The sequence below is a fragment of the Zosterops lateralis genome (genome assembly GCF_965231275.1).
Source record: "Zosterops lateralis genome assembly, chromosome: Z".
NCBI classification, from domain to species: Eukaryota; Metazoa; Chordata; class Aves; order Passeriformes; family Zosteropidae; genus Zosterops; species Zosterops lateralis.
In genome coordinates, this window is record NC_139800.1 from 440,335 (window position 1) to 457,650 (window position 17,316).

Genomic DNA, 17,316 nt, shown 5'->3' on the forward strand with positions numbered 1-17,316 from the left:
ACCCAGTTATTTCCCAGGCTCCTTCATCCTGAGAAATAATGGCCAACACTTCCCAACTGTAGGTGACTCTATTGTTTGTCTTGTCCCCAGACAGTTGGATTTCCCGTGGTGCCAAGGAACCTTCTGCCCTGTCTGCCTCGGAGTGCTGTTGGTGACAGGAAACTGGGGACACTACTCCAGCTGTCTGACTGGTGAGTTAGAGACAGAAATGGGGGAAATTTGGTAATGGCATTTCCTCTTCCCTGCACTCCAGCTCTACTCACTTCCCTACAAAAACCGGTTTTAAAAATCCCAGCACCAGCTTCCATTTTTGCCCACCCTGCCAGTCCCTGCCCCAGCAGAGGGACAGGGTTTGGGACTTTTCTCACCCAGTATGTCTCCAGAGAAGCCTCATTCCATTTATTGTGTTGGTTTAACTTGGAAATCCAATGACAGAATGGTATCAGATGGATGGGAATGAACATGCTTAGAACTTGTCTAGTCTGGACTAGGATCTGTCCTGAATGGAATTAAAACACCGAAGTATTCCAAGAGTGATACAAACACCTAGCTAAGGTACGAGCCACTTTGTGACCTTCTTCTTGTAATTCTTTAAAAAATGTAAAATTCAGTAAATAGGAAAATACCCAAGCAGTGGAACTCAGGATCCACACTGAGGAGCTGGCGTGTGACGACGCGCTGGAAATTCCGAGCGGCTTCCTCCGCCGGCCACGGCAACGCTGAGCTATTGAGAGCAACAGATACAAAAGAAGCAAAACCTTTTAAAAGTAGCATTTCTAGCTCTAATGGGAAGGAACAATAAAGTGAAGAGATTTAGGGCCTTCGGTAGAAGGCTAAAATACCAACAGATATTAAAACATACGGAGTGGCTTATCTAGAAATGCAAAATGTTTCAACTTTGCAGCTGCACAAATCGCATCCACAGAATGGGATAAAAGCTTCTGCACCGCTAAATACGCTGAAAACCCTTGGATGAGCAGCAGCTAAAAAGCATCTTTAAATTATGGAAAAGATTTTAGGGTGGGTTTGTTTCCTTTTTAGAATTCTTATCTGCAGAATGTTTAATTTGGTTTTGGGCACTTTTTTAGACAATGGTTTGGCACTTCAAGATTTAGGTTCTTAGGCACAATGCGACAAGGTGAGTTTGGCCAGTCCTTCACCGTGCATCCTGTAGAGCAGCTGGAACTCTGCAGGCAGCTGGTGGGACTCCTGCCACTTGGTGGTGAACTTGGTTCCCTTCTTGTCGTAGTAGTGGTAGGGCAGGTCCTCCCGCGTGTTGGGGTCGAAGGCGAAGGGCCAGAATCCGTACAGGTGGATCTCGTCACAGATGGCCGAGGCCAGGGTGTACATGAGGATTCCTGTGCTCAGCCTCTTCGGAGACAGGTGCTTGTTCCTCCAGTACCTGGCAAGACAGGAAGGTGAGTCAGAATCCATTTGCACAGAAATAACTAAAAAAGGCAACCTAAACTCTGGTTCTAAAGCAGACACAAAACTTCAGTGGCTCTGAAAACGAGTGGTCCTGACTTGCCACACTGCCTCCCACATCAGGCATGAGGGGAAAAAATCAGTTAAGAGAGATATTTGTAGAAAGAGATGTATTTGTATAGATTAAATGCAAGGCAGGCCCACCCACCTGTTAACGTGCTGCATGATATTCCCTGGCCAAGCCAGCTGGACCTTCAGCTGCCCTCTGTGCTCCACAAAGAAGTCAACCAGTGTTCTCGTGACCGTCGCCGACGTGTGGAAGAAAAAAGCAGGGATCCAAAGAATGGCCCCATCGAGCTTTTTCAAACTCAAAAAGAAGTTGTTGCGATCCTGAATGGTCAGGAGGTTGTTGTAATACTTCTCCAGGATGCTGGGGTTAAAGGTGGTAAGGTTGGTTTTCCTTCCAACATCTTTCTGGAAAGCCTCAGTTGGAGCAAAATTGCACCGAAAGACAAAATCCGATTTATCGATTTCCTGCCCGCACTGGCTCCCGGTCAGGATCCCGCTGTTGCCAACCACTGCACAGATGTTGTAATGCTTGTTCAGGATGGGAGACACGTCAGGAAGCAGAGACTTGAAGTTATTGCTGATGGAGAAAACGTACTTATGGCTGGAGTAGTCGTAGTGCATCAGCTGCCCAATCCGAACGCTGCTCTTGACCAGGGAAAAGTTTTTGATCACGTCGACATGCTGAAGGATTTCTTGCCTAAAACAAGAGCAAAACAACAGAAAACATGGAGTTGTATTTCCCCTTTTTTTGCAGTGGATTTGTTTTCCACCTAGACTTATATTTTTCCTTTTATTTTTAAGTGCACTGAAGTAGTTTCCTGAGCAACATGCTGCAATGGCTTTTAAATGAAGGTAAATAGATGGGAATGAGGGAGCTGGCTCCTCACCTAGGGCTCCACTTGGTTTTACAGGCTGTGCCTGTGCCCCTTGGGATAGTGTCAGGATTAAAATATGGGATTGGCTGCTTGGGACCAGGGTGCAGCTCCCATTACACTCCACAGTCACCCAGCTTTCTGCCCAGGCTCTGTGTGCCTTTCATTCCTGGTGCAGCCACAAGGCACTTAAAGCAAACACAGGATATCCAATTGAATTAACGGCAGACAATTTATATATATATTTATGTTTTCATTAACAAGCTCCCAATCACAAAACCAAGCGGCAGTGGCTGTCTCCATCTATGCAAATATAGTTCCTTAATTCATATTTGGGCAAGCACAGCAGCAGTTTTAAAAGGGTTATTAGGGATACTTACAAAGCAAACAAAACCAAGCCTGCTTGGGAATTTCCCTTGCAGGGCATAAAATTAGAAACTGAATAGGAGTTTATTTGCTTATGTTTATGGAAAACAAGCAACCGTTCCTCCAGCTCACATCCTCCAATGTCTGAGCATTAATGGAGTCCCACTGGGTGCCCTAATTATGGGTTCTGGCTGACGGACAAGTGCAAAGGCAGCTCCTGAGGCATCAGCTAAAATCATCAGAGGAGTAGCACAGGCACAGGCTTATGGAGCTGCTGGTGCCAGGGAGGGAGCAACACTGAGGGTGGCCACTGTCACACAGCCTGGGAGGTCCTGGGGAAAAGATGGGACAAAGTGCCACCTCCTCTCTGTAGCCCACAGCTCCTGAGGGCAGTGTGTGGCAGCACTGGAAGGGAATTACTCGTCCTGCTGTCCTTGGACCGTGGCCTGAAGGGAGGAGAAAAGGCCAAACCATGCACTGCGAGGTGCAGCAGCCCCATCCTGCCTGGCCACAGAGCCAGATTCCTGCTCCCCAGGTGGGACATGAGCAGAGCCACGAGGCAGGCCCTAAACCAGCAGGCATTTGGCAGGACTAAATAACAGTCCAAGAGGGCAGGAGCTGTCTTAAATGGCTACATGGTTTTACTTTCTTTTATAGAAATGTTTAATACATGTAATCAGCAAATAGATGTATGTATAGAGTACAAAGCTCTGTGCCTGCCCCCGCAGCTGGAGCAGAGCTGGAGGCAGGAGCAGCACTGCACTTGCTCAGAACTGCCAGCAGCTGGGAAGTTTCTCTGTGTGTGTTTGGCCTCCAGAACACAGCCTTTCACGGCTGTTACAGCCCAGAGTGTTTCCAGCCTTAAACCACAGCTATTTATCCCGGAGTAGTGACAATTCCACTTGCACACCAGGAAACTGGGTCAGGTTCTAGTACAGTAATGTGTGCTGCAGCCCGGTGTCCTGCTCTGAAATAATCAAGTCTTTCAGGACAGCTGCAAGTGTCTGGGGAAAAGCTCTGGTTCAGCCTTAGTCTCTCTCTGCTGGCAAATCCTGGGGGCTCAGAGCACTCAGCAGAGGCTGCATTCCCTGACCTGCCCCTGGGAAGGGGGACAGCCCGGGCCCTGCCCAGGGGCCTGCTCACCTCTGGTGGGCGAAGGCGCTCCGGTTGAAGACCCACTTGGAGGGCTTGTCCTGCAGCTCTTGGCCCAGGGAGTTGGTGATGGGGACGAACGAGGGGTCCAGGAACTTCAGGGCAAACTGAGACCTGGAGATGGGCACAGACACTGAAACATGCACACACATGGAGACACGTGGAGACACCCACACGCAGACGTGGAGGCACACACACACACACACAGGGAGACACCTGGAGACACAGAGACAGCCACGAACATCCATGGAGACACCCATGTCTGCACCTGCACACATGGATACACACCCACACACACATGGAGACATTCTCCACGTACCCACCCACCCACACACAGGGAGACACGGAAAGTGCCACGTACACCCATGGAGACACATGGAGACACACACACAGGGATACATATAGAGACAGAGACAGCCACATACGTGGAGGCATCCACATACACACATGCACAGACATGGGGACACGTGGAGACACAGGAACAGCCACATACATCCATGGAGACACATGGAGACACACACACACATGGAGACAGAAACAGCCACATACGTGGAGGCATGGACATACACACATGGGGACACGTGGAGACACAGAAACAGCCACGTACATACATGGAGATACCCACAGACACACATGGAGACACATGGAGATACCCACCCACCCCACACATGGAGACACATGGAGACACCCACGCACACACATGGAGACACATGGAGACACCCACGCACACACATGGAGACACATGGAGACATCCATACAGCACGCATGAGGACACCCACGCAGGCACACACCCCACACACAAACCACAAACCCCACACACCACACACCCCATATACACCGACCCGCGGCCCCTCACTGGCCGTGCCCGGCCCTCCCCGCGGCCGCCGCCATCAGCACCACGGAGAGCGCCCGGCGGGGCCGCGGCCGTGCCGGTGCCCCATCCCCTCTCCCCGGTGCCCCATCCCCTCTCCCCAGTGCTCCTCGCTGCCCTGTGCCCCCTCCCCTCTCCCCGGCGCCCCCTCCCCTCTCCCCGGTGCCCCATCTCCGCTCCCCGGTGCCCCATCCCCTCTCCCCGGTGCCCCATCCCGGCTCCTCGGTGCCCCCTCCCCTCTCCCCGGTGCCCCATCTCCTCTCCCCGGTGCCCCGCTCCCCGGTGCCCCCTCCCCTCTCCCCGGCTCCCCTCGCTGCGGGGCCGGGCCCGGGGCCGCCATGGGGCCGCTGCTCACCTGAACCCCGCGTGGAACATGTACATGCGGGGCCCGGCGGCGCCGGCGGCGCGGGGCGCCCCGAAGATGTTGTCCTTCTTGAGCGAGACGTAGCTGATGAGGGAGAGGATGAGCAGCGCCACGCTGAGCATGACGAGCCCCAGCACGCTGGCCACCCGCACCATCTTGCAGCTCCGCATGCCGGAGGCGGCCCCGCGGCTGGGCGGGTGGCGCCGCTACATCGGGGGCGGCGGCGGGGCCGGGGCCGGGGCCGGGGCCGGGCCGGGCCGGCTCCTGGGTGCGCTGGCAGGAAAATGGAGGGACGGGGCGGTGAAATGGCAGCCGGGAGCGCCCGCACGGCCCCGCACGGCCCCCCCGCTCCCGCGGCACGGCCCAGCGCCCCGGGGACCCCCCACGCCCCCATGTTTCCCTCCCGGCAGGCCTAGAGAGCCTCCGTTAAACCCCTGGGCCACCCCCGGGCCCACCGACAACGCCAGGTGTGCCCTCAACGTCCCCAGTGTGCCCCCAAAAGCCCCAGTGCCCCCCAGCAGCCCCGGGGTCTCCTCCACAGCAGTTCCCAGTGTGCCCACCCTGACACCCCCAGTGTTCCCCCAGCAACCCTCAGGTGCCCAGGCCACCCTTCCCACTGCCTTGGGGTGACCAAGTGACCCCCCCAAAAGCCTGGTGTGGCCCAGCCTGGCAGCCACAGGGACTCCCCTGGAACTTGGGGCTGCAGGGACCCCACAGAGCCCCCAGATATTGATCAGGGCTGAGCGTGGCTCAGCCATGGGGAGCTCAGGCTGCTGGGGACCCTATGCCTCTGTTGGGGACCCTGTGCTTCTTCTGGGGACCCTGTGCTTCTTCTGGGGACCCTGTGCTTCTGCTGGGGACCCTGTCCCTCTGCTGGGGACCCTGTGCTTCTTCTGGGGACCCTGTGCCTCTGCTGGGGACCCTGTGCCTCTGTTGGGGACCCTGTGCTTCTTCTGGGGACCCTGTGCTTCTTTTTGGGACCCTGTGCCTCTGCTGGAGGACCCTTGTCTGGGTGGGTGCACGGCATCCCCAGCTCCCATTTCCCTGTGACACTGTAGATCATGAGTGGCATGTATGGAGCTGTGGGAGCCTGTGCTGCCCAGCACAGATCCTGTGCTGGCTCAGAAGACTCCTTGCTCTTTAAAAGCCTGGTGTTTGGAGCACGGGTCATTAAACTGCCCCCTAAACCACAGAGCAAATCCCATGTGAGCTCCAAGAGAGCCCTCTGCACTCCCAGGGATGTCTCTTATGAGCACGACCCCTGTGTGCTGCATCACTCTCAGTGTTCCTTCAAACTCCATTTTTCCCCTCACAAAGCTCCCCCCAGCCCACTCTGCCTCCAAGCCCCGAGTTCACTGAAGTGCCTCATAAATAATAGATCCTGTCTTTGTAGCCCCGTCCTTGCTCTGGGCTATTTCCTACCCGCTCTCCACGCACGGAGCTCTCTTTGAAGAGCAGGAACATGAGGAGCTCGCAGGGTTGGGGTTTGCATCACTGTGGTTCTTCAGCCTGCAGTGGGAGTTGGGCCAGAGAACGGCCTGAGGTCTAAATCTGGCTGCTGTGGGATGTCTGTGGCTTTGGTGGAGTGAGAGAAGAGGCTGGGAATGCAGGAAACAGCAGGGGTTTGATACAGGACATTTGATACAGGACAGAGGCGTTTTATGTGACTGTCTCCTGGTGTCCCTGATTGTCCACCCAGGGCATGGTGTCCCCAGGGAAATCCTAGGCTTCCCAGGATAAATCAACTACAGATTTTTGCTTTAAATATTTTAGAAACCAGTTCTGTAATATTTAATATTGTCTCCCCTAATTTCTGACCTTGATTCCTGGGGGTGGGCATAAACCCCAGGGTGAGCCTGTGCAGCCCTGGTTATCACAGTCCTCACCACTCTCCTGGCTTTTCTCTTGCAGGAGAGTTTGCAGCTGCTGGACTGGGAAAGACCCTTCAGTTCCAAGCCCCTGCCACGGACACTTTCCACTGGAGCAGGTTGCTCCGAGCCCTGTCCAACAAGAGAAGCAGCACTCCTGCTTTGTGTCACTGCTTTTGGGGACAGCTCACCTGGAGCAGCCTGGAGCTGGAGCAAGGACATTGATGCCACTCTGGTCCTGTGTCTGGACCCATTTTCCCCATGCAAAAGAGATTTGTGAGGACCTTGGGAAGGTGTTTTGGTGAGAAAATGTTTAACCCCTGCCGTGTGCTGCAGCCTCTCCCCTGACCCTCAGTGAGCCCCAGCCCCACCAACAAGTTGCAGTGGAAACAAAGGCAGTTCTTGCTTCAGATTCTTCAGAGATAGCAATATGTCAGGAGCCCCTGGAGAGGCCGAAAGTAAATGAATCAGTGCTAGAAAGTGAAGGATATCATCCGTGCTGAATGGTGAAAAGGAGTCCTGAACAGTCTCTTCATTGATTTTCCTGTAATTGACACAGAGCTCGGCTCGCCGGAGGCTGCGGCAGGAGCGGGGAGGCCTAGGTACCGCTCCCGCCTCAATTAGGCAGCTCGGGGCGGTGGGCAGCTCCAGAGGAGCCGCTGGGCTGGGAGCCCGTGCTCTCACTGCTCACAGGGTGCTCTGCAAGCTGCCTGCAGGACAAAGGGGCACCTTGGAAGGGCTGCCAGCAGCTTCTCACCAGCCCCGGGATAGCCCCGGGTACGCTGAGCCCTCAGCTGGTGAGAAACAGCGGCTCTAAAGTCAGGAAAATCCAGCAGCGGCAGGAAACCTGGTTAGCTGAGATCTGAGGCTGTGTGTGAAGCCTCTCAGCTGGGCAGTGGGACAGACCTGCTCTCGGGGCACCCACAGACACCCTGTCCTGGGGCAGAGCCGTGGGGCAGCAGGGCTGGCACTGCAGAGGGTGGGGTCCCATCGAGGAGAAGCACAGCTGCACCACATGAAAGGAGCCAGGAGCATCGATTGCTTTACAGCCCAGCAGAGGAACCAACCACCTGTCAGGTTAGGTGTGCACTTTTAGAAAATGCTCCCACTTTTTCATTTATTCATGCAAAAGGCACACGGTCTTTATAAGAGTGCAGGAAACTTGTGCTTTGAAGGTTTGCCCCCACTGAAATCCACTTTTTTCCAGGCTATCTTTGCAATTTCCCTCCCTCCTTTGAAGCTGGTGTTTGGGGTCTCCAAGCATAAGGGGTTCTCGGTCTGCCTCACAGCACTCCGAGTGGTTTTAAAGTCTCTTTAAAACCAGGTGCTTGTCAGCCTGCTGGGCTGTGAAGATCCATGAATTTATTACCACCCCAGCATCCCCCCGCCTCGGCTGCGTTTAGCTGGATTACAGCAGCTCAGCCTGGGCTGCAAAGGTATTCCCGGGGGAAGGGTGTGAGCAGCGAGCTCCTGCGGCTCCTGGGACACCCTGCTGGGCTCAGGAACCCTCACATCCCGGCCCTTAAGGCAGCGGGAGCAGCCACAGAGGCAGGAGCCAGCGGCAAACAGGGGACACAGAGGGGACACTGCCGGGACCACAGTGGGACCAGGGAGGGCTGGGCAGGATTCAGGCTGGAGCCAGGTGGGATCCCAGTAGGACAAATACAACCAGGTCTGACCGTGGTGGGGCCCTGGCAGGATCCAGGTAGAACCCAGGTGAACCCCGGGTGTGCCCTGGTCCGCCCGAGCCCCGCGTTTCCCTGAGTCACTCCCTGCCCGGAGCCCCGCGTTCCTGCTGATGCAGCGCCGGGGTCACTAAATGCTTTGTTGAACGCCTGCCCGCGTGTGCCTAAGTGCTTTCAGCCTGGGTGGCTGCTGAATCGGGTTTCCTGGGACAATTATTTTGAACATAAGTACCCAAAGTCTGCTCGAGTCCTTTTCTAAGTGCTTACGTTATTTTGTTTTAAAAAACCTGGCGTTGCATCCTTATCCCAGTGGTCAGAGCCGTCCCAGAGATGTACTTATTTTAATTATATTTGGAAAAATGCTTGCTGGGCACAACGGGAGCATCTCTCCACCTGACTCTAAAACGTGCAGTGCTTTCTCTCAGCCTGTGAGCTCTCACCCTTCTGGCAGTGCCAGGAGCCCGCTGAGCCTCAGGCATGGGGTCACATCCCGTCAGGAATCTTTGGGAGTTCAGTCCCAAGCCTCAGTGGGAAACAATGGGAATAACCCTGGTGTGCCCATGAGGAGGGCTTGGGATGTGTGTTGCTGCCTCCTCCACTCCCTGCTGCCCTTGGTGCAGGACCACGGTGAGTTAAGCCAGGCTTGGCAAGGCTGGCAGCTGAAGGAGGTTCCTGGGGGCCCAGGAGAACACAGAGACAGCTGCCCCTGGAACAGGTAAGTTCACTCTTCACCTAGTTAAACCACCAGGAACTTACTGAAGGCTTCAGGATTTAAGCTCATCATTTCTTTTAATAGTTCATTACATTTTAAAACCATCCCACACCTGGTTTGTTATGCTGCATTCATGTCTCCCATGCCTATCGCTTCACCTCCTTCCCAAGGAAACCAGAGACATCCCAGAGTGGGGAGCCTATTCCAGAGGCTCCTGTTTGTAGTGGAGAAAGAGGTGGTGCTGTGTCCCCAGCACTGCAGGGATGCACGGCCCCACATGGATTCATGGCACTGCAGGGATGCACGGCCCCACATGGATTCATGGCACTGCAGGGATGCACGGCCCCACATGGATTCATGGCACTGCAGGGATTCATGGCACCACAGGGATTCATGGCACTGCAGGATTCATGGCACCACAGGGATTCATGGCACTGCAGGATTCATGGCACCACAGGGATTCATGGCACTGCCACTCACCCAGGCTGCTGCTGCTGCTCCCCATGGACTGGCATCCCTTGGGATGTGTCTGCCTGCCTGTGTCAGCTGAGCTCAGCAAGGACAGGCAGCCCCACTGTGCAAAATCCTAATGAAAGAGCTAAAGCTGGGAAGGGTAGGGAGCGATTAGTGGTGTGCATGCAGCGGAGCTTCCTGCAGATTACTCGTCTTTAGACCTAATCCTCCACGCTGGGAAAAAATCCCAAATCTCTTCATTTTTTTTTATGGAGTGATTATCATAGACTGCGGAATGATTGTGTAAAAATTAATCCTGGGGGATGAGATCAGGTTTGGAGCTGCAGCGTGGTGCTGGCCAGAAGCTGGTAAACAAACCTTTCCCGGAGTGAGGGAATTAAGCTCCAGTGGCTCCCTTGTTTTCCCTGCGCTGAGGGGGCTTTATCCAGAGCTCCAGCTGGGAGCAGCCAGGGATGCCCACAGGCCCAGGTCCCCCAAGGCTTTGAGGGACTTCCCTGAGGTGGGAGGGGGCCTGTGGAGCGGGCAGGGGGCTCTGGCAGGACAGATGGGACAGACCAGCAGTGGTACAGTGCCGGCACCCCCGGCTCCAGGCGGTCATCCATCCACAGGGCTCGGGTTCAAGAAGGTGCTTAAGCCCAGCATTAGGAGAGCACGCCATCCCCATCCCGCTGCCAAGTGTGATGGATCTGTAACTATTCTGAAGCCATCCATGAATATTGCATGTGGATCCACTTATTGGAGCCTCCCCTGCATGGCTGCCTGGGCCTGGTTTAATGTTGGGCTGTCAGGAAATGCAAGCCAGGGAGGAATAACGGGGGATCAGCCCTTTTGGTGCCAGCAGGAGAGGGTGTGGGGGGAGAGGCAGGGAGTGAGCCCGGGGGCACTGCCAGGGATGGGGCTCTGGGCTGGTTTAAATGCCTCCCTCAGGTGTTTGACCCCGGGAAGGGAACAGCACATGGGGCATCTGCCTGCTGGCAGAGCCCTGGGCAGGAGCACAGGGACAGGGATCAGCTCAGCCCTGTCTGGAGCCACTGGAGGGAGAGGTGGCAGTGACTTGATGCAAACTTCTCCTGTGTTTCTCACACCCATAATCAGAGCAGGGCACCCAGCACCTGCTGCAGTGGTGACAGAGCACAAGGTCAGAACTGCTCGTGGAAAACCACCCCCAGAGGGGGCTCTGCGGTGATTCACTCACTCAGGAGTTGGAGATGAAGCCCGGGTTAATTTTATGCATTAATCAACAAGAGAGGGAACGTTTTATTTTTACTGGATGGCCGGCGTCCCTCCCATTTACACCGCACGGCTCCATTGATTTCATTAGGATCTGCCAGGCAGGAATGAGAGCGGAACTTGGCCCCCTTAATTAAGACGACTGTTGCTAAAGGCAGAATGATGGAAAATAATTAACCCTGTAAAAAAAACCACACGATGCTGAGAAGGAGAAATACATAATTTAGGAATCAGGAGGCCATTATGCAATATTAATTGCAGACAGCATGTCTGAACAGCACGACACACCGCGAGTCGTGCCGCTCCTCGCAGAGCTGCTGGGGAGGCCAATCTGGCTCTCGGTGTTCAACCAAGAGCCCCAAAGTTGCATCTCTGGAATAAATGTCCTGGGTCTGGGTGCATTTGGGAGCCCAGGGTGGGCTCAGGAGAGCCACTAGGGAGCTGCTGTCTCCACTCCCAGAGCTCCCCAAATGCGCTGCTTCTGCTGGTGGAGGCTCAACCAATTTCATTAATTAAAGTTCTAATTGTGCTAAGGGAGCTTTGACCTCCTAGAAGGACCCTTGCCCTTCTTTGCCAAGAAAATTGGATTATTCCTCCTAGTGCTGATTGTGAGAGCCTTCTCTTGCTGCTAAAATATTCTCTCTACTTCCTAATCAAATGACTTAAAAGGCCAAACATGGAACTTTCAACAGCAATAACAAACATACCCATTTATTAAAACAGACACAAGAAACAGCAATTCCATGGGCAGTTTCTGGGGAAGGCTATAAATGGATGCAAAGGGAATGTCCACTGGTTCCTGGTGATGCTTTAGAGGTTGGATACTGGGCTGTGAAGCTCCTTTCAACAGAAAAGGAACCAGAGCAATGCCCTGGAGATGGAGGTGTTGGCCACCCCAGGGCTGGGATAGCAGCAGGAACAGCTGGATAATTTCAGGATGAGGGCATTGCCACAGCTGCATGGTTCTCATCTTTATTTCACCACAGTGAAACCTCTTTACCCCATTGCTTCCAATGTTTTGCGCTCAGTGGCAACTCCATAATTGTGGCAGGGAAAGGTGGTGGTGAAAAATCAATTAATGTTCATTTCCTATATCATTGTCATTAATGGCAAAGCCGGTAAGAACCATCTTGTAGGAAAAGATGGTTTTCCAGGGGTTTTGGCTGGAGGTTGTGTGTAGTGCACATAAAGCAGGAATAAAATCCTCTGCTTAGCTCCCTGTTTTGCTAACATACCAGAGGACATCTTATTTTTATTTATCTCTTATATTTCGATATTTTACATACTTAATTCAACCTTAAGGCTTCTCCTTCCAGCTCATCTTTCTTGGTCCCCATTGCTGAACAGGCCTAAAGTTGTCTGGACCCAGCAGCAGGTGGAACTGTGTGACACACAGTCATTAAAAAAGTGTCAGCAATTAGTCATGATAATGAACTGACATGGCCATGAAATTGCTACCAAGAAAACAACTTAGAAACCTCCTCCTGCTGCTGCTGCCATCACATCCCAGAGGTGTCAGGCCCTGGGCACTCCTGGGCAGTGGAGCAGACAGGGCCGTGCCCCAGCAGAGCTCAGAGCTCCTCTGTCCTTCAGCCTCCTCTCCCCGCACACTAAATCAAGGCATTATTTCCTAACTGACTGTAATTTTATTTGGTAGCCCTCGCTAATGAGCTCTTTGTGTAATGTATCATAAATTACTTACTGCAAGATTTTTCTTTTACTTAGAATGGGTAAAAAATCGGCCTTGGCTCCAGCCTGTGCCCACACCGTGCTGGATTTTTCCAGCCGATGCTCAGCTACGCTCGAGCCCTAATTCTGCAGATAAACAGCTTCTATTTCATTAAATGAGCTCGGCGCAGAATGTTTGTCTTAGTTATTTCCAGAAAATTAATTCATAGGGCTTAATCTGTTTAGCATCTGATTAATGGGATTTTTAATCACCCATAATAATGATAATAACGGGCTTAAAGTAATAACCCAGGCAAAGGTGTGTATTTGTCTTTGCTCTGCCCGTTGTCCTGACAGCCATCAGTGCTGCACAATAACTCCAGATATTTGGCATCGTTCCTTTCAGATCTATTGATCAGGTGGGAAAACCAGGCCTATTTTGAATCCGTCTCATTTAACGATGCTTGTAAAAGCACCTGTTAGCAGAGAGGGAGTTTGAGAAGCAGCACTGCCTGCTCCTGGAGCCAAAATGCATCCAAACTGCTCCCTGCTGGGACACAAATGCCATTAAGCCCCGTCTCTGATAATTAAACACCTGCTGCATGACACCTTAAATCAGATTTGTTACCGGGCACAGCAAGGGGCACAACAGGGATGTGTTGGAGTGTGGATTTAGTGTGGATTTAGTGGGACAGTGCCCGTGCTGTGCCAGAGATGTGTGGGCCTGTGGTGTTTCAAGCTGGGAATTCCATTTTTTATCTGAGTGCCATGTCCCCCACTGCCATCCTCAGAGTCCCACCTAGCTGTGAATGGAGCAGCTGAGACCAAACACAACTCAGTGCAGATGTGGGCAGGGCTCACCCTCCTCCTGTCAGGATTTATTCCCAGCTCCTTTCTGTGCTGCTGCAGAATGGCAATGGCTGAGCTCGCAGGCTGCCATCCTGGCTGGGAGACCCTTTGCCTTTTTGAGGGGAGAAACTCCTTTTCTGCCTGGCAGAGACCCGAAGGCCAGTGCCTTTGTCTGTGGCAGGTGAGCAGGAGGTCAGGGCACGGGCTGCAGCACTTCCCAGGGAGGGATCGATACCCAGCCAGCCGCGCTCCCGCTCTCCACGGGGAGGAACGCGGACAGGCACGTGCTGGGGGAGGCAAAAGGCATCCTCTGCCTCTCCCCGGCTGAAATTGGAAAGAAATGGATCGATCTTTGACTCTTTTCGGGGTGAGGGGAAATTGCAGAATGAAGATGACTTGAAAGAATGAGATGGATGGGAGTAACTGGAGCTCATCCTCGGCGGGAGAGGAAAATGCAGCACAAATGATGATGTTAGCCATCCATCCGTCAGTCAGGGCCTTTATTCTCAGGTCTATCATGGCAGGACTGGAGCAGCGTGGGCTCTGCTGGTGCAGGAACATGTGCAGCCTCTATCACCCATTGCTCCCAGGTGCTGTGTCCTGCTGGGGCTCCCAGGGGTCCGGGAAGGAGAAGATCTCCATGCCAGGCTGTGGTGAGAGGCTTGGAGCAGCCTGGGCTAGGGAAGGGTGGGGTGGCACTGGATAGGCTTTAACACCCCTCCCAAATCAAACCATTCTGGGATTCTGTGGTTTCCCATGCTTGGAAATCTTCCACCACAGCAGAGGCAGAGCCCTCTGGCATCACCATGCCCAGAGGTGAGGCAAAACCTGCTTCCCTTTCCCCTGCTTTTTTCCATGAGAATTCCTTTTTGCCCAGTGGACAAAGATCTGCTTATTTCTAACAGAATTCCTAAGAGAAGCATTCCCAGCTGTGCCACAGTGTTCCCATCACCGTGTTCACTCTCCACACTTGGAGCTCTTTGAGGGGATGCTGGGCCTGGGGAATTCCCTGTGGGAGCAAACACCCACTCCTAGGAGAGGGCCAGGTCCCACAGCTCCTGTCACCGCTCCTGTGGAAGGGAGGGAGGGAGGGATGAGCTCTCCGTGGCAGGGCAGTTATAAATCCCCAGCATAGCAGGTTCCAGGCTGATTGCCTTTCCTGACGGAGTCTCTCTGTAAATGAGGCTTTTCACAGATGACAGATAGAGCTGCTCCCGCGGAGCATAAATCCTGGCGGCCCAAAGTGCCGCCACAGCCTGTTTAACAGCCCTGCTCCCCCCAGCCCCGAGTGCAGCTCCTCGGGATGACACAGCGCTCCGGTGGCAATTCCTCATCAATTAGCCCCGTCGGCACCGCTGGGCCCCCGCCGCCGCTCGGCTGAGCCGGGCACTGACCCTGCTCCGGAATAAACCTCCGAGGATGGGCTTCCCTCCATTGCTGCGGGCTGAAAGGCCATTTCCCCTTGTGTGCGGCTTCTCCGGGACATCTTCCTCCCCCTCGTCCTCTCTCTCCTTGCGGGCTCTGCCCTGTGCCGTTTGTCCCTGTTGCTGACCTCTGGAGCAGATGGCACTGTGGGCTCACACAGCTCCCCGGGGTGTGGGGGACGAGCAGAGGGTCTGTGCTGTGCATCCCAAACAGGGCACCCCTGGCAGGAGCACAGGGATATCCCAGTGCAGGAACTGGCACAGGGATGTCCCAATGCAGGAACTGGTACAGGGATATCCCAGTGCAAGAACTGGCACAGGAATGCTCAGCACAGGGATGCCCCAGTGCAGGAACTGGCACAGGGATGTTCAGCACAGGGATATCCCAGTGCAGGAACTGGCACAGGAATGCTCAGCACAGGGATATCCCAGTGCAGGAATTGGCACAGGGATATCCCAGTAAAGGAATTGGCACAGGGATGTCCCAGTGCAGGAACTGGCACAGGAATGCTCAGCACAGGGATGCCCCAGTGCAGGAATTGGCACAGGGATATCCCAGTAAAGGAATTGGCACAGGGATGTCCCAGTGCAGGAACTGGCACAGGGATGCTCAACACAGGGATATCCCAGTGCAGGAACTGGCACAGGAATGCTCAGCACAGGGATATCCCAGTGCAGGAATTGGCACAGGGATATCCCAGTAAAGGAATTGGCACAGGGATGTCCCAGTGCAGGAACTGGCACAGGGATGCTCAGCACAGGGATATCCCAGTGCAGGAACTGGCACAGGGATGCCTCAGTGCAGGAACTGGCACAGGGATGTCCCAGTGCAGGAACTGGCATAGGAATGTCCCAAGTGCAGGAACTGGCACAGGGATGCTCAGCACAGGGATGTCCCAGTGCAGGAATTGGCACAGGGATATCCCAGTAGAGGAATTGGCTCAGGGATATCCCAGTGCAGGAACTGGCACAGGGATGCTCAGCACAGGAATGTCCCAGTGCAGGAATGCTCCATGCTGTGCCAGGGAGCACCAGCAGTGCCAGGGAAGGACGCAGGGCCCCATCCATGGTGGTGTAAAGGTCTGTCACTCCCTGAGGTGAACACAGCCGTGCTGATTTACACCCTGTGCCCCACGGGCTGGACCAGGGGGCAGCTCCCTGCAGCCTCTGCCCTGAACCACAAATCCCAAAATCCCAGCCCAGCCGGAGCCCCTCGCACGCCGACGTTGATCCGGCTGAGGCGTCGTGTGCAGGAATCAATTTTGCCAGCCACCCAGGGTACTTCTTCCTGCAGAAACTCCAAGTTTGCAAAGGAAGACAAACATTTAGGCCAGGCTGTGGCTTTCCCAGGGCAGCTGGTTCCTGCTGGCCAGCCATCGGCATTCCGGCCGAGGCGGGAGCCGCAGCCCGGCGCTCATTACTCTGCTCCCAGATGAACAGTAAGTCTCTGGAACAGTACTTACAGCCTGTAATAATATTACTGCTCGCTCTGCTACATGGTCCCTCAGTCATTTTTTCAATTAAAAAAGGCCCAATGCTCTATTAACCTTTTGCCTGCTCCTCCATCCTTCATCTGCCGGCAGCCGGGATCGCAGCCGTGTGTTAAAGAAGGCATAGATTACTGTAAAGCAGCGCCGAGCCCTCTGTCATGGCCACGATGAAGTGTCATTTGTTCATTTAAAAATATGAGCCAGTTTATCAAATTCCCCACCTCTGAACCGCTGCTGGAATCTCTTTGTTACCCGTGCAGGAGGCAGGCGGAGAGAAGGCAGACGCGGTAGCTCAGAGCTGGGGCTGGCAGGGCTCCTGCTGACCCTTCTGCCATGGCCAGATGTGTTCTGCCCCCAAACCCTTCAGCAGCAAGTGCTGGCAGCTTGAGGAAATGTAAATAAACACAGCTATTTTCATGGCAGGGATGGCAGGGAGGAGCTGCTGCTCCCGGCTGTCCTCTGCCTGTGACCACCTTGCACCTGGAAAACTTCATCCCATTCGGGTTCCAGGGGGTTTTCCTGGCAGGAAATACAGACCCAGGGGAGGTGCTGCGGCGTGGGGGTGCACCCCATGTCCCAGCCCTGCCAAACGTGCTGGGGTTTATTTTATTCCAATTTATTTCTGATTTGCTGCTTTTATTCCTCTCTCAAGGCACCAGCTGCTTGGTTCTAGCTACAGGGACTTGTTAGACAAGAGCCCCAGATGCTCCAGTTTGATTTCCAGGATCCACAAATAACAGTGTACAACACATTATTTGCTAGAAATTACCTGAAGCTCAGCCCTTCGGAGCTCACTG

General features: G+C 54.1%; 1 protein-coding gene across 1 annotated transcript; it reads right to left on the reverse strand.

The window, feature by feature from the left end:
- Positions 1-731: 731 nt before the first annotated feature.
- On the reverse strand, positions 732-5,289 carry LOC310922710 (alpha-N-acetylneuraminate alpha-2,8-sialyltransferase ST8SIA3; the record flags this gene model as incomplete). Its single annotated transcript, XM_083883456.1, has 4 exons — positions 732-1,402; positions 1,634-2,191; positions 3,876-3,998; positions 5,111-5,289. The coding sequence occupies 4 exons, from the start codon at positions 5,287-5,289 to the stop codon at positions 1,120-1,122; spliced, it is 1,143 nt and encodes a 380-aa protein (XP_083739582.1). The 3' UTR covers positions 732-1,119.
- Between the last annotated feature and the right edge of the window lie 12,027 nt (positions 5,290-17,316).